This window comes from Xiphophorus couchianus, chromosome 7 (genome assembly GCF_001444195.1).
Source record: "Xiphophorus couchianus chromosome 7, X_couchianus-1.0, whole genome shotgun sequence".
In the NCBI taxonomy this organism is placed as follows: domain Eukaryota; kingdom Metazoa; phylum Chordata; class Actinopteri; order Cyprinodontiformes; family Poeciliidae; genus Xiphophorus; species Xiphophorus couchianus.
The window spans coordinates 36277093-36301995 of NC_040234.1; the positions used below are offsets into that span (position 1 = coordinate 36277093).

The 24903-nt window shown below is 42.5% G+C and overlaps 1 protein-coding gene across 10 annotated transcripts in view; it reads right to left on the reverse strand.

Annotated features, from left to right (window-relative positions):
* tns1b (tensin 1b) overlaps nucleotides 1–24903 on the reverse strand; it is a 119964-nt gene that overhangs the window by 55586 nt on the left and 39475 nt on the right. For 8 of the 10 annotated variants that reach the window (XM_028022418.1, XM_028022408.1, XM_028022412.1 and 5 more), the window contains exons 3-4: nucleotides 20674–20711; nucleotides 1071–1109 (exon numbers count right to left, since the gene is read on the reverse strand). In XM_028022418.1, the coding sequence (XP_027878219.1) occupies nucleotides 1071–1109; nucleotides 20674–20711 (77 nt within the window). Of the gene's footprint in view, nucleotides 1–1070; nucleotides 1110–12398; nucleotides 12582–20673; nucleotides 20712–24903 lie in introns of those variants that run through there. The other 2 variants (XM_028022413.1, XM_028022415.1) reach the window with 2 other exon arrangements.

Here is a 24903-nt window from a genome sequence, read left to right on the forward strand (position 1 = left end):
GTCAGTCTCAGACATTAAATATTACAGGTTAGGATCAGGCAACAATTTCCTGGTTACTAACTTTGTCAATGCCCTCCTTGTTAGGATTTACACAAAACAAATGTGACAGAAACAGATTAATGATGAAGCAGCTGTTTACGTTTTGGCATGAAGAAAAACTTGTTTGGAGTTAGAAAGTGCTTCCTGGTGAGGCAACGGTTTCATGGTTGGGTTTAGACCACAGTTGTTCAGTTTTGGCACGGAAAGCCTGGGTCTGGTTTAGTCATCACTAACCAGCGACATTAGCGTTAGACAACAGATTTATGGGAAGATTTAGGGATGAGAAGCTAATCTTTGTTGGGTTTCAGCACTAAAACACAAGTTTAAGGTCAAGCAACGACTTTCAGTGTGGATGAAAATAACCGGGCTTGGATTGGTCCAAAAGCTATTTAACTGTGATGAAACACCAATTTTCTACAAACGTTCCTGTTCTGGTTTGGTGTGAAAACGACTTGAGGGTTACTCATGAGCTTTATTGTTAAGTTTAGGGACAAAACGTTATGATTAGTCAGCAGATTCCTGGCAGAGCGGTTTATGGTTCCCGTTTCCTTCAGGATCCACGATGAACAGAGAATATTGCCGGTTTGGTTGTGGGAGAGTGAGCTCAGAAAGGTAGAAGTGAATTTCACCCCCGCCTCCCTGTGCACATCTCAACCAGATGTCTTCATGCAGAAAACATCTCGAGCAAAAAGCATCTGTGAGGATAACAGCATGTTCCTGATTAATTATGGCAGCTTTTATTGAAAGAAAACCCAGACGTTTTCTCTGTAAGGGCAGTAAAGTGCAGGGGATATTTGCTTTGGTTTGTCAGGCACCCAAAACCACTTAAACACACAACATGTGAGGAATCCCATCCAAGCCCAACACGGCTTCTTAAAGCCATACCAAAAAAGGCAACGCAGCCCGAGTCCTCCTCTCCAAACACGCTCCGCTTCTACTGACGCTACATCACACAACACACTCAGGCTGAATTCATGCTTTAGCAACAGAAAACATCAACAAAATGAGGAACAGTCAAAGTTCAGACTCACCAGCTCGTAGTTTGTAGCTGGAACACAAGAAGAAGACACCTGGAAACAAACAGAAAGCCCATTGGTCAGACCAGATGAATGAGAAACAAGCAGAGTGGTTTAAAATGTCTGCAGTTCATCAAACGCCTCGTTTCAGGTCAGAATCACTAAACTTACTTCTCATGGTAAAGTGACAACATTTCTTAAAGATTTAATCCAACTTTCTTCAGAATCAGAACTTTATTTACATTTGGTCAGAATCAGGCTGCAAAACTTTCAGCTTCTGGTAGATCAACCAAAACTTTAACTGATGTTTGGGTTGAACAGAAACTGTTTTACTGCTGCATGTTCTGGTTCGACCCAATGGGAAAGTCAAAGGAAATCAGACGAACCAGTCTGCTCCAGTCCGGCCCAGTCCGGTCCGGTCCAGTCCATTTCAGTCTAGTTCGTCCTTTCGATAATTTTATCGATGCGTGAAGGAGTCGTGTTCCTCTGGTCAGGTACAGACATGATGGGAAAGTTTTTCCATCGTACCGCTCAGGAACGAGACGGTTCTGGTCCAAAATGTCCAAATCGTCTCCCAAACTAAAGACAAAGGCCCTGTGAAGATGCTGGTCAATAATTAATCGAGCAAAATGCTTGATGACTAGGATCAGTTGGAACGTTTGGATGATTGACTTGAAATGACCTTAAGAGTCTTTAGAAGATATTTGCTGTTCTGGTTCTGAGTAAACTGGACTGAACCGAACCGTGTCCTGCACCAACATGAGGAGGAAGCCATTATCTTTGTTTTTAGAGACGTCCTGGTCTGATGGCTGACGTAACGAAACTATCCTCACTGTGAAGTATGGTGGTGGCAGCATCATGCTGTGGGGATGTTTCACTGGTGCACTTCATAAACTTGACAGCATCATGAGGAAATAATGTTATGCGAAAGTATTGAAACAAGATCCAGGAAGTTAAAGCTTGGGCACAGGTAGGTCTTCCAAACGGTCCAAGCTCCGACCCAAACTGGTGACAGAGTCGATGTTTTGGTGGCCGCCTCAAAGTCTCGGTCTGCGTCACTTCAGATTGGAGAGGTTGTGAGGAACATTAGCCCAGTTGCAGCGGTTCTGTCAGGAGGAACCGACCAGAACTCCAGCAAACTGCTGGGAGAATCTTCTGGAAAAGGTTTGACCCAATCATCCAGTTTAAATAATGATAATCAAATAAAGTTACAAAAAATATATGTCTTAAAAAATGAAGATATGATTAATTCTGGTGATTCTAACAAACTAAAAACAAGAGAAGTTTGTTCTGATTTCACTTCAGATGGAGGGAAAAAGGTGGCTGTGCCTTTATATTGGATGTATGTAAACGTCTGGTCAGGAACAGCCAACAACATGATAACAAATGAATACAGGTGAAAATGTTTGTCTTATATTTTGGAGCCGAAATGCGTTGATGCATCTTTAAAAGCCTGGCCTGGCGCCCTCCGGTGGTCAAAAACCGCAGCTCTGATGTTTTCATTTTCCGTCAGTTTTTCTCTTCCTGTTTATTTCCTTTCTTCCGGTTTTCCGTCTCCGTTCGCGTTTTTTCTGACAGACCTACATGACACCGAGCCAGAAGGACTCATGATGGCCCAGTTGATCCGATTAGCACCCGGCTGCGGTCCAGGTCGTCCCATGAGCTCAGCGCCGCCATAAACAGGAAGAACTCAACAATAATAGCATTTAACCAGGACTGAAATCATAGAAAAAGTTGGGATCCATCCTGATGAGGATCCAAGCAAACAGGATGTTTCTTTCCCGCCAAACACTGGAAGAAAAAAATCCTGCAAACTTCATTTCCAGCAGTTGGAGGTTTTATCAGCGGCGGCTGATAGGAGTCGACAGTTTGATGCTCCTTTAGAACCGTTTCCATGACTACAGCAGGTCGGACCTGCAGCTTTCACCAGGCCGGCTCTCATCTCCTCCATCCGACACTAATCACGCCGCTGCATGAACGCACGGCTGCAGATAGCGACGTGTCTGCTTAGTGTTGCTGCGGCGCAATCCTGCTGAGACGGATGAAGTCTGAAAACCGTCCGAACCGAGAGGTGTTCACCAGAACCAGAGCTGGACCCGGAGTCCAGTTCCTGGTAACTTCTACAGTTTTCCAGGTTTATAACATTTTCTTTTGGCCTTCGGCTCTTTAAACTCAAATAAATCTGTTTAACTAACCAGATTACCACTGTTGGGTCAGAAAACGTTCAGTTTTAAACTTTTTATTGATCAATTAAAACAAGCTGAGTCCCATTTTTATGGTTTACCGTTTTTCTCTTTCAACCCAAACTGGATGATGAACGTTGTCTACTTTGTAATTACTTTTATTTGCTGTTTTTGCTGTTTTGATTATAGAATGCCTTCTTGCATTATTTTATGACATTACAATTATATTACTGGAAAAGGGTCTCAAAGCAACAATATTATCATTTATCGCGATAACTTTATCATCCAGAATAATTTGTCATGCGACAGGCCAACCTGTAACCAGTTTCTGACTGAATGTTTGTATCAAATAATCATCTGGTTACAGCGGATGATTTACAGCAGGGTGATGGAAATCAAGGTATTTAAAATAAAATTTAAAAAGTCATGACTGATATTTTCATCTGATGACAGTTTTTCTTTAAATGTTTAAATGTTAAATGATGATCCAAAGGAAACCTTTAAGAGTTGATCAGGGTTATGGATCAGCAGCGCTTAAAGGAAACCAGGTGGAAACGGGCAGCAGGTGATGCTAAAGCAGCTGGAAAACCACGACACAGAAACACGTGAGTCACTTCTGCGTGTCTTTATGGCTGCTCCTCCGTCTGGATTACAGGAATGCTCTCTCTAAACAGGAAATGACCCTAATCACATTCTGTGTTTCTGCTGGAGGAGCCGCTGCGCTTCGGTTTGAGACTGCGACGTGGAAACATCGTCTCCTTCCATCATGAGCTCTGATCAGCAGATGATGGCATGCATGTGCAATGGACGCAGTGTTTACGTCCATCTTAAAGTTATTCCTGAATAAGTCGGCTCTTATCGCAGTGGACTCAGCAGGTCTGCTCTGTGTTTCCATGTTTGCACGGCGCGCCGCTGACAGCCCATCCACCTGCAGAAAGCAAACCATCACAGGCTGAGATACCGACAAAATATTTACAGTATCTGCTTACACGCCTGCAAGACAACAGGCTGAGGTGACGGGACAAAAAGCAGAGACAACAGAACTAGGAGTTGTTTTGACAAACTAAAAGTCTCCCTGAAGCAGAGAAATCTAAGAATCCACATGAAACAAAGAGAAGAAACGTTGGAGCAGAACCAGGAAAACCAAGCAGCAGCTGGGACTGAAGCGACGCTTAAGGAAAACATGAAGGTTACTGGAACTGTAACCTTTATGTAAATAGTTTGTATTTATGTCGACATTCACCCAATCGCTCACCACTAACAGTCCTTTGTTCCTCTCATCAAACATTTCAGGTTTTCTATAACAGAATCCAAGATGGCAAACAGGGGGTTGAACACAACCAGCCTGAGTCCAAGACCCAACTGCAACCAACTGATCCAAAACTCTCCAAAACACACACACACACAGACACACACACACAAAATCTAAACAAAACGACACCGCAAAGCCCAGAAAATTTAAGAAAAACCTGCAATAAATAAAACAAATGCAACAGTAAAACAGCCAGTATAAAACGCTGCAAACTCATTCCACAAAGTGAACGCCCTCCAGGCCACCAGGGGGAGTAAACTGTCAAAAAGACATCAAAGTGTTCCATCAATGTTTAGAAAAATGCCGGAAAATATTTGGTTAATGCAACCCCCCGATTGGTTCACTGACCTAAAACTTAATGAATGTTTATTATTAGTGCATTTTTATCTAAATTAATGAAATAAAATACAAACTAAGTAGAACAATTTACTATCTATTTTTGCAACAAAAAAAGGAAGTAAAATTTTAAATCAATAATACATTTATTCAACGTTTACTAAATTATTTCTGAGCTTTAACTCTCTTAAAATGTAAATGTCGTTCCTGTTTTTTTAATGTAATGAAGCATTTCGATATGTTGGACCATTTAACCAGGATCAAACCCAGAGAGTCTGAACCGCGACCCCACCGGAGGAAACCAAAGTGTGAAAAAGACTCCAGACTAAAACCTTCAGCTAATCTAATCTGAGAAATCTGCTGGTAGACACAACCAATCAGATTTAAATTAAAGCATGTGAGTCACCCATGACCAACTCATGATTCAAGGCAGCAGCAGGACGATCCCTCAGCAGCTTCAAAGGTACACATCTAATCTTCAAGTCATTGGAAAATAGATTTAATGAGGAAAAGAAGTTATGAGATTCTGTGATGATAGGATCAAGGTTTCACTGGCTCGCTGCTCACGGAGCGTTTTCAACCGGTTGGAAGTTATCAGCTTGAAATTTTACTTTTTTTCTGGTTTCCACTTGAAATTTTCCGGAGGTTTTGCTGAGTAACAGGAAAGATGTCCTAAAATGTTTTGTTTTTAGTAGAAGTAAAACTTCCTTTAGCTACAGATACAAACTACAAACAGCTACAAACTGTACTTAGGCTACAGTCTTTTAGACAGAGTTAGCATGTTAGCTTCATGCTCCAAATGTTGATAATGTTGCTTTTCTATACAACCAGAAGTAAATAAAATAAATATTTACAACTAGAGAATACTACTTCTAATTTAACATTTAACAGAAGTAAAACCTCCCTTAGCTACAGTTATAAAACTGTTTAGACTACAGTCAATCAGAAAGCGTTAGCATGTTAGTTTTATGCTCCAAGTACCAGTAAATGGTCGCCATTTTAGGCTCCTTGTTTATTACTCCCATTAAATATGTTGGGGTTTATTAGCATACATTACAGCTACGAAGCCAAAGGAAGTAAATTACAGTGAATGTGTCCAGATGAAACCCACACAGGGTCTTTGTCCCGGCGCTGTGGTGCGTTGGGAGGAGGAACGCATGCTGATGCTTATCGGCTGTATTCAAATGAGTGTAATATAATAAGGGATAATTGTGTTGTTGCATACCATACATACTTATGTTAACAATGTTAAACAAGGCCCCATTTCCTGTAGACAAACGTCCATGTCAGTCGTGTTCAGCGCTCACATGCAGCAAGTTTCCTGTTAGCCGCTAACACACTCCAGATACAGTCGGCTAATGGGATTTATATCATTCTGCAGGTCTAAATACGTTTAAAACCCCCTCTAATGATGTGCTTTGTTCCAGAAACCCGTAAAGCATCGATGATGAACTGACTCATTAGTTAGTTAATGCTGGAGAGCTTTGCTGTGAGCGGAGAAATGGTTAGCGTGCAGGTTAGAGAAACGGTTAGCGTGCAGGTTAGAGAAACGGTTAGCGTGCAGGTTAGCTGGTTTCACTGAGGAAAGGACAGTGGTGCCAGGAGGCTAAAAATAAAAACCTTCCTGGATCTGAACTCTGGCAGCACAAACACATCGCTGCCCTGAGAGCTTTCATGTTTATCCAGATCTTTGCATCTGGCAAAGCCCAGCTCAAGTATTCGGTGTGTAAATTCAATTTGTGAAGTGTAACTGGTACCAGAGGCTCCTCTGGGCCCGTCACGGCTGACTGTGCCAGCGCCAGTTCTTATATCATCAGAACCTGACACAGCGCTGAAAGTAAGTGCCATCTCTGGCAACCACTGCTTTAGGAGTCTTAAAGCTTCTACATGTAATCTCAGTTGTCCAGATCGCGTTTCACCATCCGTCAGTTCCTGCCTCTTTAAACGGCGTTTTTCCTCCGGAGCTGATCGGTCTGTGGGAAACTTACGGCTTCTCCGAGTCCCTGAAGGGAAACTTTTGGAAAGCCTTAGATTTATTGAGCGTAATGGAGCAGAGGGCATGAAAGCGACGGAGTCCAAACACTGTTCCCCTGTCTGAGGGAGTGATTTACGTCCCTAAACGGAGCTCTTGTGTGTTTGCGTTTGTTTCTCTTTTATCTTCGTTTTGGTCATGATGGCCGCTGCCTTACTGGGATGTGTTTACAGCACCAGTCAACTCCAGTTTGTTTCCAGAGATTTGCATTGATTCGGTAAAAGCCATTAGAGCAGAAAGACTGAAATAAATAAACCATCAAGACACTTGCAGGAATGTTCTGGGTAAATTTATTAGAAGAGACGCTTTTTTATTATAATCCCAGTTTTTTTAAGTTTATTTGTCTACTTGAAGCCCTTAAAGATCTGATAGGTCCAAATGTTCCTAACAGAACCTCCAGGTTTACAGTTTAGAGCAGGGGTCTCAAACTCCAGGCCTCGAGGGCCGCAGTCCTGCAACTTTCAGATGAGCCTCTGCTGCACCACCTGAACAGAATAATTAGGTCATTAAGCCGTTTCATTCCAGTGTTTTGTACCTGTGGCACATCTAAAACCTGCAGGACTGCGGCCCTCCATGCCTGGAGTTTGAGACCCCTGGTTTAGAGCATCAATTACAAAAATGGTGATAAACTTTTTGTTCATATCAGCCATCCTTAAATCCAAGCTATTTGGTATTTTTATTGGTTTAATTCATTAAATTGGTCTAAACTGTGTCTTTGTGGCGTCTTGCGTCTGGAAACTGGAGCCAGACTGAGCGGTGCTGAAGCGACAGACACCCGGTTCTACTGGAGGTGGACTGGTTCTTTGGGTCCACACCTGTAGAGAAGGTCCTGTTCTGCTTCAGCAGCCATTTTACAGCTGAGAGTCAGACTTCCAGCAGCTGATTCATTCATTAAGAACAACAGGTTTAACTGAGTGGCCTGGCGAGTCAGGGGTCAGGAGGTCACACATAGCGTCCTCCAGCTGTACTTGAAGGTTTGTGATTATTACTGAAGTCACTGCAATGACGCAATTCATCCTCAATCTGAGCTTGAAACTGTCCTTTAACTGGACCAACAACTGGTTCCTGTGTCCTCCGGTCGGTGGTTGGAGGGAACCTCACACAGGTCAGAGTTCATGCACCAGTTACCCAACATGGACCTTTTTACTAGCTGGTTAGAATTACAATGTTCGCAAACAAAACAACTAATGCAACTGAAAATGCTTCGACTGCAGGAGATGGAAGATAAAATGCTGCAAATAGCAAAAACATCAGGGAGTGTAAAACCCCTCCACAAACCAGAAGCCCTCCTGCCCACCAGGGGGAGTCTAGAGTCTGAGATATTCAGGAATACGCCAAATTGTGACAAACATCAAGAGATAATATGTCTGACAGAATGTTGAATGATTTCAGTGAACTCCAATCCAGAACCGCAAAGCATTCTGGGGGTAGTAGGCAGAGGAAAGGCTTCACGCACTCTTTGGTTGCCTAGCAACAGCCTGTTGGGTAACTTAGCAGCAGCATTTTCAGGTTTACCACCGCGCCTCATAACTGCTTAATATAAAAACACGGACTGAGGGGAAGCGGAGAAAACAGGAAACGCATCATCAGTTTGTCAACATTTCAGATATTTAAAACTAATCAATAATCATCAGTAGACTGATATCTGAAAAGCTTTTCAGCCATATTGATCAGCCCTAATCCAGCTTTCTTTTGGACACCCTGTCTTTACTGGGAGTCTGGTCTCATTTGATTTGGTGGTCGACTCCCCCTGGTGGCCGGGAGGACTTCCGTCTTATACTTCCTGTTTGTGGTGCATTTTTTGTTTAATTTGTTTTTGTGTTGTAGAGTTTGAATCATTCATGTGTTTTACATCATGTCTACACCTGTGAACCACCATAGAAGATAAACGATCATAAGAAAAAAATTAATAAATTTAAACCTGGATAGTTGTGAGGCTGCAGCACCGACTCTGCAGCCCTTAAATCTATTTTTTGCTCGTTGGTCTCTGTTCTTATGGATGCATCTTCACTGAACCTCAGGCTAATTAAACAGACAGACTCCCTGTTTTCCTGATGCATGAGGAGTTTCCTCCTGACTTCTGGTACCAGATGTTCTGATTCTATCTTTCTCTCCAATTAATCAGCGCTGCTCTGCGTTTCCAGAACAAACATCACTGCCAAAAATATTAATAATCCATCGTGGAGAGCAGGACCACAGCTGCTGTTTGCAGGTCCGGACAGGCTGGAGGAGCATTATGGTCTGATTTCAAACATCTGATGAAGAGAAAACATCGGCATCCAGGCTGCTTTAACAATGCAGAACTTTCAGCTCGGCTTCCCGTCTTCCTGCCGGCAAACCCAATCAATCAGCCATAAAAACCCAAACAATATGGCGGCTAAAAGCACGGAAACCAGACTGCTTTCCCCCGACGCTCCAGTCCTGATAAGAGAAGAAAGAAAACAGGTTCTGTTCTCCAGCCAGAGCCGCCGGCCGCATGCTTCACATAGCGTTCACATGGAGGAGAAACGGACCAGTCCAAGTATCAGTCTGCCAGGATATTCAAAAACCTGAAGGAAGGAGACGGATAATCGTCTCACTGATTCCTACAGGGGGCGCTAGTAGTTCTGCTGCTTCTCATTATGACTGAGAGTCAAAAAAATCCCATCATCATCGATTGTTAATTTATAAACTGATAATAATGACATTTAACTGTTTGATTAACTTCAAGGGAATACATGAAACCTTTATCTTCTCACTAACAAATTACTCAAACAAAATTAACCAAAACAAACAAGCTAGCCCAGCTTTTGTAGGACAAATGGTTAAATGTTTTAATGTTTAAAACGTCCCAAACTCCCTGTATTGTTGAATTGTTAGCGTTCCTATTTTCTTTGTTCTTTCTTTGTTCAATAAGCATGTCAGTAAATATGCAGCTTAGTGACACAGATTTCTCTTTTTATATGACTGGTGTCCTAAAGAAGCTCTTTGGAAAGCTGTATTTATGTTTGTGGAGCCATAAAGTTGCCTAAAAACCTTATTATAAACTGTTATTTTTGTCATTTTTGTCGTTATCACAATAGTACCAATAAATGGTCAGAACCTTTGGTTCCGTCTGGTCCATACAGTGCTGGGACAGCAGCTTCCTGCTGCAGCCCGTCGCCATAAACACAAAACTTCCCTCTGTTGACTGGATGCTATTAATTACACTAAAAGCTGGAGCTCTGGCATCGCTGCAGCTTATTTATGTGAGCAAAGTCCTGCAGGTTGCCAATGTGGAGCCCAGAGGACGGCGGGTGGAACGGACCTCAGCGCACAGTACAGTATCAACGCACAAAAATTATAATTAGCTCATTAAAAACATGCATTTAAACCTAATTATTCATTAACAGAAGCTGCTCAGTCAATGAGACGATGGAGGCTGAAAAACAAAAAGCTTAGCTTAACAGACAGTGATGCAAGCAGTTAATCTGTGTCTGCAAGGACTGAAACACACACACACACACACACACACACACACACACACATCAAGCGCAGAAGCATTACATCAGCAGAGGAGCATGAAACTCCACGCTGGTGTGTTTTTTTTGGTTTTGAAACGGTCCATGAACCGCTGCTTTATCCCAAATCCCAGACAGGCGGTCAATCCACTCACACCTTCCTAAACGGCCCCGCTCCTCGTCTTCCTCCGCCTGATGAAGAGTCCACACGCTGAAGTCCCGTTCCCACACACACCCAGCCACTTATTTCAGAAGGTTACCCCCCCAAACACATGTAGGGGGTTGGGGGGATTCTGGTTTTATTTGAACATTAACTTACAGCAGGATGGCCTCCAACCAAAATAAGAACTTTAGTTTGATCCCAGTTGCCAATTTACTTTCTGATGTTTATTTCATAAAATACAGTAAAGTTCATAATTCTGACAGTTTCAATATGGCCGCTCCTTGTATCAACACTAGTAATCTGTGGAGAAAACATGTTTATTTAATAAGACACAGTGAGGGTGTGTCTAAGATCAATGTTACATAAACGGCTGCAGCTCAAAGTGTTTGCTGATGGAAAGTGACGCTGAAAACGTCGGTAGAGATCAGGAACAACGGCTTGTTGGGCGCCGCCATGTTGGAATCCCGACATCTCCGGCTACGTTAGCTGGAACGCAGCGTAGCTTAGTCAGGCTGTACATGCTAGCTTTAGCATTGTTAGCAGCTAATCATTAGCATGATAAACTCTTTCAAAATGGAGGCTCTTTCGATGCTTCTGTCGCTCAAACAATTACATTTTAATTGCTGAATTCCTTCAACAGCAGAAAACAAGTTTGTTAGTGAGATTAACTTTAGCTAGAAATACTGCAGCAGAAACAAAATCCAGTTCTGCTCTGACTCAAGGTGAAGCTGGATCCTGGTTCTGTCTACCAGATCTAGACGTTCATCTAGTCGGACCGGTGTCTGCCGTTTTATCAGACAGTCACTGGATTGGATTTGCATACGGGTAAATAAAAAAACACATCATCAGCATACAGTTTGGTTATCTTAGGCTTAAAATTATGAAACGATTTATTTTATCAGGTTATCCAAAATTCTTACTCAGAGTTTATGTTGGATGTCTTTACATTCGCACCGGTGTGCTTAGTCCACTTTAATGCAAGGCATTCTGGGTAAATACAGCCAAAACAAACGTGCTAGCTTTTAGCCAGAAACAAAACAGAAATCCTACAGCCGCTAAAATCTGACATCACTCCATTTTCCATTTTGTTTCCATTTGGTGAGGAAGGAAGTTGCCTCTGTGTCTTCAGGGTTTTTGTGTCGTCAGCGATGAGGTTTGGAAACATATCGGTAAATATCGGCGCCAGCAGCGATACTCATATTGAGTATTGTTCCAGCTTTTAGACAGCTGCACTAAACCCCAGTTGACCTTAAAGTCTGTGCTGTTGGTTTTCATTCTCTCAGTCACATGATAGACAGTAATAATAATAATAATGTCACCTGTATGAATTACAGCGAGGAGAATCAGAAATGACGCACAATTATATGAATGAAGTGTTTAGAAGTTGGTCTAACACAAAACAGCCGTTTTGTTTCATACTATAGGAACAAAACCCCATGAATCCATGGAGATGAATGAATCTGATGTTAAAAACCCAAAAGCTGCTCCGCTCTCACAGCTGTCTCTGAACAGCTGGCCTTGCAAATCTCTGCAGGAATCTGACTTTAACTTTTCCCTTCAGCAGGAATAAAAAGGAGGCAGCTGGAAGCCTGGGCAGAGATTTCCCCAGCGCCGCCGGGTTTCTCACCGCGGGGCGGTTCGTCCCGCCGAACCGGGAAAAGTCCTTCCAGTGGAGACCACACACGGAGAGAAGCCAGCCCGGCTTTACACAGAAAACACTCAGATTACAGTAACACGGCGTGAAACTCCTGAAGGCTCGCTCTCACATCCGAACCGGTCCTTCACACCAACACAGAGAACTTGATGAGGACCGGACCGGAGCAAACGGCCCTCCTCACCTGGAACACGGCCGTGGCCATCCCGTCCGGATCGCTGCGTCCCACCCCGTCTCACTGCTGCATCGCCTTCGCCTCCTCCCGCCTGCGCCGGACGGCTGAGCACAGATCCACTGCGATACCGTGGCGCAGCGCGGAGCCCGGAGTGTGTGTGTGTGTTTCAGGGAAGGAGGAGTGTGTGTGTGTATGTGTGTTTCAGGGAGGGAGGAGTGTGTGTGTGTGTGTGCCCCTCTCTCAGCCCTCCTCCAAGAAAATGAGCATAAAAATTCCTCGGGAGTCGTAATGTGCGAGAGGAGCAGAGAGCAGCCAGAGGAGAGAGAGGCGGCGCAGTGCAGCACTGGGAGGCTTCCTCCGCCCTCTGGTTCCGACCGATCCACCTCCTCCCACAGCCGGACCCAGAACAGAACCAAACCAGACCCAGAATCTCAAAACCCCCAAAAAAGACCCAACATCCCCAAACTCCGAACTAGACCCCCAAACCCCAAATCTAGACCCAAATTCAAACAAACTCAAACAAAAATTACCCCCAAACCTAGACCTACAAATCTAGATCCAAACCCAGACATGAAATAAGAGAGAAAGAAATTTAATTTCCCACATAAGAGAAGGAAAGCAGAGGAACAGAAACTTTTCTGACTCTGATGTTCTCATAAGCTCATTCCTCATTCTCTGCTTGTTATCAGCTTCTCAGGTTACAGGTTAAATATGAGTCGCCCTCCTGCAACACACACACACACACACACACACACCGTAACTCTCACTTTCTGCACATCTGCCACATGAGAGGAACTGGCATGAAAGAGGCTTTTGACTGGAGGCAGTGCAGAGCTAAGCTAACGGTTTGGAGACGCCAGTTCAATGAGACACGGATGGAAGAAAATTATTAATATTTTCAGAAAAGTTCACAAGTTTCACACATTTAACAATTAATTTCATAAATCTGAAAGAAATCCAAACATGTCAGCAGGTTTTTGATTTATAAAATTCTCAGTTTATCGGGGAAGTAAATCTGAATTTTTATCATGCTAACTTTTTTTGTAATGAAAATAAACGATATTGTTTCTCGTAATGATAACGATAAACTGTACGATTATAATAACCGGTCCCTACAACCAGGACATGTTACCATGGCAACACGTCACCTGGATGTTGAGCTGTTAGCATGTGGACTGTTTTTCAGTCAGAGGCCTTTTCAGATTCACTGTAACACTGACTGCTGCTGCAGCATAAACATCCACAACAACTCTCTGAAGATAATATTATATTTAATGTTTCTCTTTGGGATTAATAAATATTACTTTATATGAACTGTGGTGTGTTTATGAACTCTTCAGTACCTGTTAGACACTTTAGTCATTTTTATTTAACAGTGAGTTACTTTCTTTTCTGCAAAAACTCACATAGAAAATTAAAACTATGACTTCATATTATTGAAATTCGCTCCATTATGAGACATTTTTCAAAGGAAATCACATATTTTTGTTAAGGTTTGCTGCTGCTCTCTGCCTCGCCTTGAAAAGGTGAGCAGAACCGTAAAACTAACAGTTAAATGTGTATAATATCCTGCTAATCAGCCTGGCAGAAACCAAAACATGGAAATTGCTGAGAGTTTGGCTTTGAAGTGGAAAGTTTCTGGTGTAAAGCGGCTAAACGTCGAGTATAAAGACGCGGAGTAATTACAGCAATCAGAAGCGTTTCAGTGGATTTCTCTCCATCATCCCAGGCTGTGGGATTTCTGCAAACGAGCCGCGAGGCTGGGGAAAACCAGTGAAACCAGTGACACCAGAACACCTAACGGGAACCTTTATAACCTTTAAAAGCTGAATCCGCTCAGAGCCGATGGCAGCAGCTGCTTTCAGAGCCTCCTCTGCTGTTTCCCAGTAACAAACAGACTCAGGAATGTTTGCTGCAAATTTGCTGCACATTAAAAATTATACGTTGACATGGAAAACATGGCCGCCGCTTCGCTTTGATGCTGGCAGGAGGTAATTACATGGAAGGCAGCACCTTCAACTGCAGTCTCGCTCCCAGATGTCGGGACATTTCATTCGCTATTAATGACAAAGAAGGAAGGAAGGAAGGACAGACGGCTGGTTTTATACCTGAACCATCAGAAAAAAGCATCGCTGGGATTATGTCTCCAGCTCCTGAGGTGTAACTCAAACCTCTGACTGAACTAAAGTTTCTCTTTCACTTTTCAGGCCAGAATAACGGAGCGCCTCTTCACTCCAGACCTGGAGCTTCATGGACGCTTTACGTCACAGCAGGATGCCATCCGATCAGTCGCCAATCAATTTACTATGAGCTGTAGTTCAGTAACAGAAACCCAACAGTGTTGAACAGCAGCTGATGATTCTGTGTAAATGAATCATTAATTATAAGTATTAAAATAATAAGACTGTCTTGTTCAGTTGGTGACGCAGCTCCTCCAGCAGGCGAAGACGAAGGCAGCAGATGTTGGTTGGTTGGATTTTTGACTGAAATGGAGTCAAATGTTTCACTGCAAATGATTTTAAGGAGAATACTGTGAAAAACGTAGAATCAAACTGAGGCTGCAGAGTTTTAATTACCTCCAATTTTGGGGAAACAGAAAACGATGATTCAAACGGATGGAAGAGCCGAAACGGCAACATTGTTGCGTTTGGGTCCAGAGTTTGTTACCTGATCCGCGAACACTGAATCCAACTGTGAAGCACGGCGGCTCAGGTGTTATGATGTGGGGATGTTCATATTCCTTTATCTGTTCTAACCAGAAGATTCTGGTTTCACAAACTCTAAAGTGGAAGTAAACCCGATGTAAAGGTTTAGCCCCGCCCCCAGACAATGCTGGAAAAATTCGACCAAAGTGGGCGGAGCCGAGAGACACAGAGGGGCGTGGCCAAGAGTCTGGATGAGTGGAGGGGTCAGGGGTCAGGTACCCAACCTGACAACTATTTAGCTGTCACATATTTAGCAACTCTTTTGACAAAGTAACTAGCAACAAATCAACAAGCTACGTATCTAGCAAATGTTTTAAAACGTGATGAATCTCGCAATTTATTTAAAAAAGAAGATTGACAAGCGACAACTTAGACTTATTTGGAAAAGTGACTCGCAATAAATGAGTAAATTTTTCAAAAAAGGGAATATCGTCAGATCTAAAAAAAAAAACTAGCAACAATATTGAAAAAATTGACTAGCCTCAAATCTATGGCTTATTTTAAAAAGCAACTAGTGACAAATTTTGACAAAAATTGATTAGTGCCAAATCTAGCAACTTGTTTTGAAAGGAGAAACTAACAATAAATTGAGACTTTAAGAAAATGTAAAAATCAACTGCAGTAGCTAACTTCTACCCACAGAGGGCAGCACTGACAGTTTGGTATTAGAGTCACAATTTTCACAGAAACATAAAGATAGAGCCCTAAAGAACATATTTAGTCAATTTATACACAAAAACAGTTTATTAGTTTATTTGGCGTTAGCTACTCTTTAATGTTTCCAGATCATCACACTGACAGTCGACTGAATTAGATTCACATCCATCCATTTTCTAACACCTGGTCCCCAGTCGGGTCTGGAGGAGCTGCTGCCTCTCCAGCTAACGTTCCGATCGAGAGGCGGGGTCACCTGGACAGGTCACCAGTCTGTCGCAGATTAGATTCACATATTTCTCAATAAAAACCTTTGAAAATTATAAAAACTTAAGTAAAAAAATCTGTGAAAAATCTCTAAAACTGAAGCATGAAATCAATACACAACATAAAATCCATGTTTCTCCAGGATTTAACGTCGGATCGTTTCACTTCTCGATATCCAGACAGAAGGATGAAGAGTTAATGAGAGAGAGAGCGGTCCGGTCCGGTCCGGTTCCAGAGTCTGACTCAGGCTTTCCCAGACAGCATCAGAGCGCCTCCGCTCCTGCTGCATCAGGAAAATCCTGCGCCTGGCAGCAATGAGCATGTAGCAGATTTCTGGGTGGGGATCTGAAGGAGAAAGGGCCAAACCGAAGAGATGGGGTCGTTTTCAGCCAAAAGAGGAGGTGAAACGTTCATGTGTGTAAACAGAAACGCAGAACGTTCTGATGCTGCAGGCAGATCTGGGGAGTGGCGTTTTAAATCCCGGCTCCTCCATCACTGTCTCCGCCGTTCACTTGGCCTATTGTTGACATTCCTTCCCTAAACTCCTGATTACTCCATGGCGTGCAGCGCTGGGCGTTCCTGTTTGTTTTCTCCGCTGTATCTAAGCACATTTCACTACTGTACTCTTACCAAACTCATGGCCGGCAGCCAGTGCTGGTTGTGAAAGCTGTTTGCTGCTGCAGCTGAGAACATGACAGATTGTTGCTCTTGCTACAGATCAGTGCAGCTAGCTGCCCTGTTATTAGCATACCTGAGCTCAAACGGCTCATTTAACGCTAAACTCACTGCTTTAAATACCAGAAACGTTCTAGTTTGACACTTTTCAACACCTCTTAGTGGATGTTTAAGATGTTCTCTGCTGCGAAATCAGCGTGCTGAGCCTCTTGATGTTTTGGAGAGCAGGCTGCTGAGCATGTGTTCTGTCCGCTGACTGCTAATTGAGTTAGCATGATAGCTGCTGGCTGCGCCTGTCTTTAATCAGTCTCAGCCTCTTTCTGCAGCTACTGTGGCTCCATATGAACAGATCGTCCCACTGATATGACCGACACTTCTACCTGAGCACCTTGCTCTCAAAATGGCCGACCTGGAAGGCGCTCTGGCAGAGCAGGTTCACCTGCACCGATTTGAGGGACCATTTCTACTTTCCAAAACATTCAGATGGAAAAAACAACTTTTTGCGGGTTGGTAAAATTTGGGCTTCTTTTAACAACATTTGTCGGGTTCCTAGGAAAGTTTCAGAGGAAAATTATTTCAATCTAATAATCTATGCTGCTACGCAAACAAAAATGCTTTGTTTTTGGCTGTAGCATTATGGCTATCAACATGCTAGCTAGCCGCTACATAGCATGCTAGCTTGACATTAACAGCTACCCCCCTTCAGCCCAGCCTGCTGTAAAACTGTATAATAATAACTGGTACTAAAAGTTTAAAAGGGGAAAGTAATGATGTATGTTGTTCTAGAACTTTTAATTAAAATACTTTATACAGTTGTGAAGTAAATGCGTTTATATTACCAATAATTTAATATTAATATGTGGATACTTAGACAAACCTTTTCATTTGGGTTGAGCTAACCAATATTTATCTGATTGTATATATTTTTAAATCTCCTCACATGTGTGCCTGCAGGTGTTTGAACGGTTTGGAGGTAATAAATAACAAAGGAAAGGTGGAGTGTTGTTTTCCTGGCTGAAGCAGGAAATTTATATCTTCAGATGATCGTTCAAATATGTGAAAAATGTTGGAAAAACTTCTGACTTGCCTGTCTTCAACACCTCAAGTCCAAAATAGCTTTTCACCAGTAAAAGGCAGAAACAGATTTTTTAAAGTGTTTTAAGGACCCTGACTTGGTAACATTAAGTGTCCTGATATAATCCCATTAATAATCATTCAGGAGCCACTAAACAATACACCTGTTTGAAATGATTGCTGGCTGCACCACTGAATGTTTTTCCACTCAAATACCTCAGAAATATTAGCTCCTGATTTGCACCCATTACCAAAATAGCCATAAAACTTTCTGTAGGACAGGGCAGTGACTCAACCAATCACTGTGATTGTTATTTATTGCTGCATAAATTGATTTGTCCTCTAAAAGTTCCAGTAGAGAGCCTCACACCTGCTCAGCATGAAGAAAAAGCTCAACTATGACTGGAAATGTTTTCATAATTAGCTCCTCAGAAGGAGATATGAGCGTTTCCTTTGGCACAAAGGTGGGAATGAAGGGGAACACATTCATCAGCGCGCCAGAGGCCTTTAACAGGACCCTGAACCCGCTGAAAGAACTGAAGGGTCACAAACAACAAATCTGAAATAACAAAGTCATCCAGACTCCACTTTGTCAAAACATTCATCTGGAGAATTTAAAGAGCTGGAAAATTGAAAACAAGTGCTTCATTATCCTGAAGTAAGGAATGAAAAACATGAGGAAGCAGGTGGGCGTGTCACTGCACGTTGCTTTATGGACATTTTTCCTTCTGAACGGAGGATCAAAACCGTTTCCCTCTCAACAGATAGATGTCATTACTGCTCTAGAAAAACAAAGTCTTAGTTTCCATCTCGGGATGATTTGGTGAATTTGCTGTCAATAATTTAACAAACAAAATATCAGGACATTAATCATAGCAGTTATCTTGTTCTATATTTTACTGAACCGAAACAAACCACAGAGCTTCTTCATGGTTTGATGCCACCTGACGTCGTAAAGTTCTGGGTGGAGAGTTTGACTTCATCTATTATCTCACCAACCATGTCCAACAGCTGACGATTGAAAACATCTCATCAGAACCATGTAAAACATCCACAGGTATGCCTCAGGGCTCCATTTCTGGCCAAACCTTTTTCTGTCTACATTAATGATGGAGTCTAAGCTGCTGGCAGTTCTCATGTCCAGCTGTATGCTGATGACGTCGTGCTAAACATCAAAAGTTGTGTTTTCGCTTCACTCTGCAACATCTGAGCCTCATGTCTGGAAATCAAATCTTTAGCCTTGAATATCAGCAGAAAGTGTTTATACAATAAGCAATAAACCAATTAATCACGTGATAAATCAAGATGAGATCAATAATTTCCATTTGCTTGATTTATGGTTATTTTCTTTCTACGTCTTTCAGTTCCAGTGTTAAACATTCACTAGAATTTAAATGGAACAACTTTCACCCTCTTCAAAATAAAAGTATGAATATAAACGTCTTAAGCTTCAACACAGAAGTCAAACTGTGAAAGGTTACAAAACAGCCAAGTAAAGCACTTACGCTAAATATTTTCAACATTAGCAAAAATGCACATTAAGAATTAGCTCGGATATTAGCAAATTAGCAGAAATGTGTCGACTACTAGTTAAAATAACTAAGTATCAAACACTATTCTCAAAAAGCTGCATATTAACCTCTCTACAACAAACTAAACCTACAAAACATTTTCTTTGCATCTTGATTGTTTATGACTCATATCAACATCAGGCCTTAAAACCTTGTGCTAACATCAGTTAGCAGGATTTAATTAGCCTGTTTTGTTCTCATTTCTTGTGGAAATTAATGTTTATCTGTTGTTGTTTTTTTACTGAAAATGGAAATGCACCTTTGGCAGAATGAAGCTTCAGCCTTTTGAAAACATATTCCAAACAAAATGGAGGAAAAGCCAAAGGATTCAGACTTTTAGAGGAAATTCCTGCCGTTTCTAATCGCGCTCTGCTTCCCTTCGCTGCTGTTTTTGGCTCCTTTCCGTCGTCACCTTGATGAGAAGTTTTGCAAACAAGACTGAACACATATTTTACATCCAGCTGTGAACAAACAGGTCTGATGACCATTTGTTTGGAGGTTAAATATGAAGCTAATATTATCCACAAGGTGGTTTATGGAACCAGTTTTGGTTCTGCTTTTAAAAACAATCCTCTGCTTCAGTCTGGACTGAGAGCCGATAGCGATCACGCCTGACCCTGTCGCAGTCACTCCCTTGTTTTTCATCTCAGGCTTGTTAGCAAATTACTTCCTGTCCAAAGCGATGACAAATATCAGCCAAAATGTTTAGAAAAGGAAATAATGCTGCGGGTTTGGAGATGGAAAGTGGCTGATTTGTTCGTTCTGGACGTCGGCGTCGCCTGCAGCTTCCTGAACGCTATGAGCCGCGTTTGTCCAGCACACTGTGATCTTCATCTGCATAAAGACCGGAGCGGGTCGGACAGAATCAGAACCGATGACTTAATGCAGTCGTCTTTGTGAGTTTGAGCTCAAACGCTGCAGTAAGGTTTAGGTTTAATGGCACCCAGCCATCTTTCTTAAGAAATGATTTCTTGCTGGATGAGGAGGGTGATGCGTTTGGGCCGGATTTAGCTGTAAAGCTAAATGGTATCTTTCTCTAACAGGAAGATGATTCAGAGGATCAAACGGCTCCATCCAGATGGCTTTATTTTTAGACCTGAGGCGATCTCCTACACGCAGAAGCTCATCCAATGTAAACATATTCTGGTACATTCAGAGCTTGTTTAGACATTCTTAGCATTTCTTTTTCTCCTCCTGAACCATAAACTCTCCAGAGACCCCCCTCCTCTCCACATCTACAGGCCCTAAAAGGAAGCTGACTCCGGCCTAAAGTCAGCTTTTCATCAAGACACTTGCTTCCCTTTGGAGTCTGGAGGTGAAAAACGACCTGCTTCTTACCTTGGCTTCACATTTCTTGTGGCACGCCGTTCGGCACACTGGAGAAAACACAGAGAGAAACAAGATTAACTCCACAGACACTTAAGATGAAAACGCCCCAACAGGCTTTTCTGTGCAGCTGGACCTGCCCAGCATCTCAACACGAGCAGAAGGATGAAAAATCAGCTAAAGTGCTAATAGCCGAGCTAATTTTCTACTTAGCTCTTTTGCTGACTTTGAAAATGTTTAGCACACTTAGTTTTAATTTATCATTTCTGATCCATTTGAACTCATGAAGCTTTGTCCGGAAACCGGTTAACAGTGGTGAGCAAACGTCCGCTAATATGCTAATATCGAAGCTACTTTTTAGCTTAGCTCTTTAGCACTTTAACATTTAGCGCTCTTCTCCTGAATTAATTTTTGGATAAATCCTAAAGCTCTAATTTATGTGGCTGTTTTGTAAACTTTCAGTTGAATAAAGTTAAATATTTGTGTTCATGTTTTGGTTATCGACTGTTAAGGATTATTCAATTAGTTAGCCATTTATATTTATGCACTCCTCGCGTTCTCCATCCAGGCTAAATCAGCAGCACAGTTAGCAACACTCAGCAGCTACAAAACTGAAACCATGAGAGAACATCCATCCATCCATCCATCCATTTTCTGTTCACCCTTGTCCCCAATGGGGTCGGGAGGGTTGCTGGTGCCTATCTCCAGCTACGTTCCGGGCGAGAGGCGGGGTACACCCCGGACAGGTCGCCAGTCTGTCGCAGGGCCCATGAGAGAACAGTCGGTACCAAAGAATCACTTCCTGAACAACAACTGCTATGCTGGGCATCGCTAACCAAAGAGTTAGCTATGCTAACCGTAAAGCACTGATTTTAAACATTAGCATGCTATGCTAATGTGATACTCCTACATAATAATTAGTGGAAGCTAATGCTAAGGCACTAATTTAAATCCTGTTGATACCCTTACATCGATGGTGTGTTATATCGCCCTCCACAGGGCAGAATTGGTAACTGCTCACCTACCAACACAGTAACATTGATGAATTCTTAACAGTCGATTACTAAAACTTCAACTTCAAAACAGATGCTGAACTTTATTAAACGGAATGTTTCCAAAACAATACGATAAAATAGCACTTCAGCTTCTACCTGGAAAAATGTATTTAGAGGAAGCCAAGTGTGCTGAATGTTTTCAAAATTAGCTAAAGAGAGCCAAGATAAAATTGGCTCAGCTATAGCGGCTGTGCGCTCACCAGTTAGCTGGTTTTCAGTGAAAGCTTCATGAATCTAAATGGATTTCAAAGATGTTCAGAAATGAATTCAACTGGAAAACAACCAAACCAAAAACAAGCTTTCATAACTGTGTTGGATTAATTTTCATACCCATAAAAAGTTTCCCTCCTGATTCTGTTTCAGGATTCATTCCGATTACGTAAGAACGAACCTTAAAAGGTCCGAAACCGAGAGAATTCAAATCTAAAATAACAAATCAGGGTAAATGTATTTTGTTTTTCATCCATTTGGACGTGTTGGCCCTCCGTCTCCATGTCCCCTCTGTGGACTCCCACCAGGCCGGGACCAGAGACTGGGCCGACTGGAGCACCTGGACCAGCAGCTCGTAAACCGTCAGAACCTCAGGAAGAACCGGGAACCCAAACACGGCAGAGGTGTCGGCTTTCCAAACAAAGCGGAGCGCCGTGTGCTTTTCCTGGAAGGCTTTCCTCCTCCTGTAATGAGTTATTCTTCCTGAGGCCAGACGCATTCCTCCGGCCGGCCGTCAGACCACCGAGCCGCGCGTAAACATCCGATACCAACGAGAACACGGCCCGGTTCTGGTTCTGAAGTCAGACTCAATAATCTGCAACAAAATATGTTTGTTTTATGAAACTAATATTGATCCGGATGAACACTCACAGAGTCAAGTTACTGATCGACTAATACAGGCGTGTCCAAACTTTCTGTCACTTGGTGGCCAAAAAGGTTTTTATTTTTATTTTTGTAGGAAACGGATGTTTTTATTGCAAATACAAAATTTAAATATGATTTTGTTGTGTTAAAAGAAAGAAATCTAGCTTTGTTTTTTTCAGCTCAACTAACTGAAATTTACTTTGTTATAAAAACAGGATTTGTCACTTGCTAACTTTTAGTCATGTTTTAATACATCAAATAAAAGCTGATTTGGGTCCAACACAGTCGGCTTTTCTTTTATTATAAAACTTATTGCAATAAAATTACATTGGAAATATTTAGAAATTTTACTCTTATTAAGCTGTGCAGCATTTTTAAATTGAGGTTGGGGGCCCCACTATTGCAGTCCAAGGGCCAGAAACGGCCCCCGGGCCACACTTTGGACAACGCTGTAATAATATGACAAAAAGTTAATATAAAAGCATCAAATGATGAACTTTAAGTGTAAATATTGACAATTTTTCCACAAAATTCAAAGTTTTTTTTATTATGATTTTATGTGACGGAACAAAACTGAAGAGAAATTATTTTTTTCACAAATTAAAAATCTGAAAAGTGCGGCGTGCATTTATATTCTGTACAGAACCTCACCTAGTGGCAGTTCTATTAAAGTTGTGGAGCACCAACAAGCTGAAAGTCAAGCTCAGCCAGAATGATTGGATTAAGGTCTAAACTTTGACTAGGCCATTCTGACTCTTCTACTTCTGGAAGTAATTGCAGTTATTTCAACTAACTTATAAACTGACTTAACGCATAAAATAATATTAAAAACTGCAACGTTTGATGAACCGTGACGATGTGGAAAAGTTGAAGCGGTGCGAGTGCTTCCTGTTGAAGCGGTGCGAGTGCTTCCTGTTGAAGCGGTGCGAGTGCTTCCTGTTGAAGCGGTGCGAGTGCTTCCTGTTGAAGCGGTGCGAGTGCTTCCTGTTGAAGCGGTGCGAGTGCTTCCTGTTGAAGCGGTGCGAGTGCTTCCTGTTGAAGCGGTGCGAGTGCTTCCTGTTGAAGCGGTGCGAGTGCTTCCTGTTGAAGCGGTGCGAGTGCTTCCTGTTGAAGCGGTGCGAGTGCTTCCTGTTGAAGCGGTGCGAGTGCTTCCTGTTGAAGCGGTGCGAATACAGATTTCAGGCGTGTCAACCGGCTGCTGTGGAGACGGTGGGAAGCTAATGTGTAATTACATCACGGCCAGTTTGGGTTCTATTTCAGAACCGCCTGGCATGTTGGGTCAGAACCTCCTGATTACAGGCCTCGGCGCGCGGGTGGCACCGCGACCCGCCGGGTTCCCAGCGCCGTCTTCGCCATGGCGACAGGAATATCAGAGTCACAGCAGAAACATGATCTGATTATCGTGATTCAATCAAAGCTCAGATTAAATAACTGATTTTAATCGTTTTGAATAACAGAATAAATAAAGACTTTGAATTAGATTTCCTGCTTTTCTTCTATTTTTCTGATCCTCCATTTATTCCATTTAGTTTCTGGACGTTTTATTTTTGCATCAATGCAAATTAAACTTTTAATTGCTTTTCTTTTCCAAATGATATTTTTCTTTAGTGACAAACTCCCATTAAAAATCCATTTTTTAAAATGCAGAAGCTTTTATTTTTATTTATTCACTCACTGAACATTCAGCATTGAAAAGAAAAACTAATTTTCAGGTTTTTACCTGATAATTATTGGTTTTACAAATAATGAAATAATTCATCTTGAAAACATCAGGATCAAATTATTATCAGCAGCAGAAATAATCAGATTCTGATCAAAACGACTTCCTTATAAACTTACAACTTTATTTTATTTCTGTGATTTTATTCACTAAAAACCGCAGTACCAGTTCTGTTCTGGGCCCGGTTCTGACCCGTTCCTGTGTCTGTTTCCCGTCAGCCGGATTTGGTTTGGTTCTGATGGTTCTGTGATTTCAGCCTCCTCTGGTCTGTCGGCCCGATAAGCAGCAGGACCGGTCAGCCGGGCCAGAACTCCCCGGTGAGGCTCGGTCCAGGCCCGCATGGAGGACGGCCAGAACTTCCTTATTGGGTGAGAGCAGAGCGGCACTAAAGAGCGGACCGAGCCGGTCCGACTTTCCCTTCTTAGGCAGGGAGAGCAGAGAGGAAGAGGAGGAGGAAGAGGGGGGCGGTGTTCCCTGGTTCTCCTCGGACCGTTTTCCCCCTCGGGTCCGGGCGGGTCCACTTCGGACCGCCGAACACAATCCAAGGGCGGGGCTCTTCCTCCCCGCCCACTTTCCCCGTTCTGTTGACACCGTGAACACACACACACACCG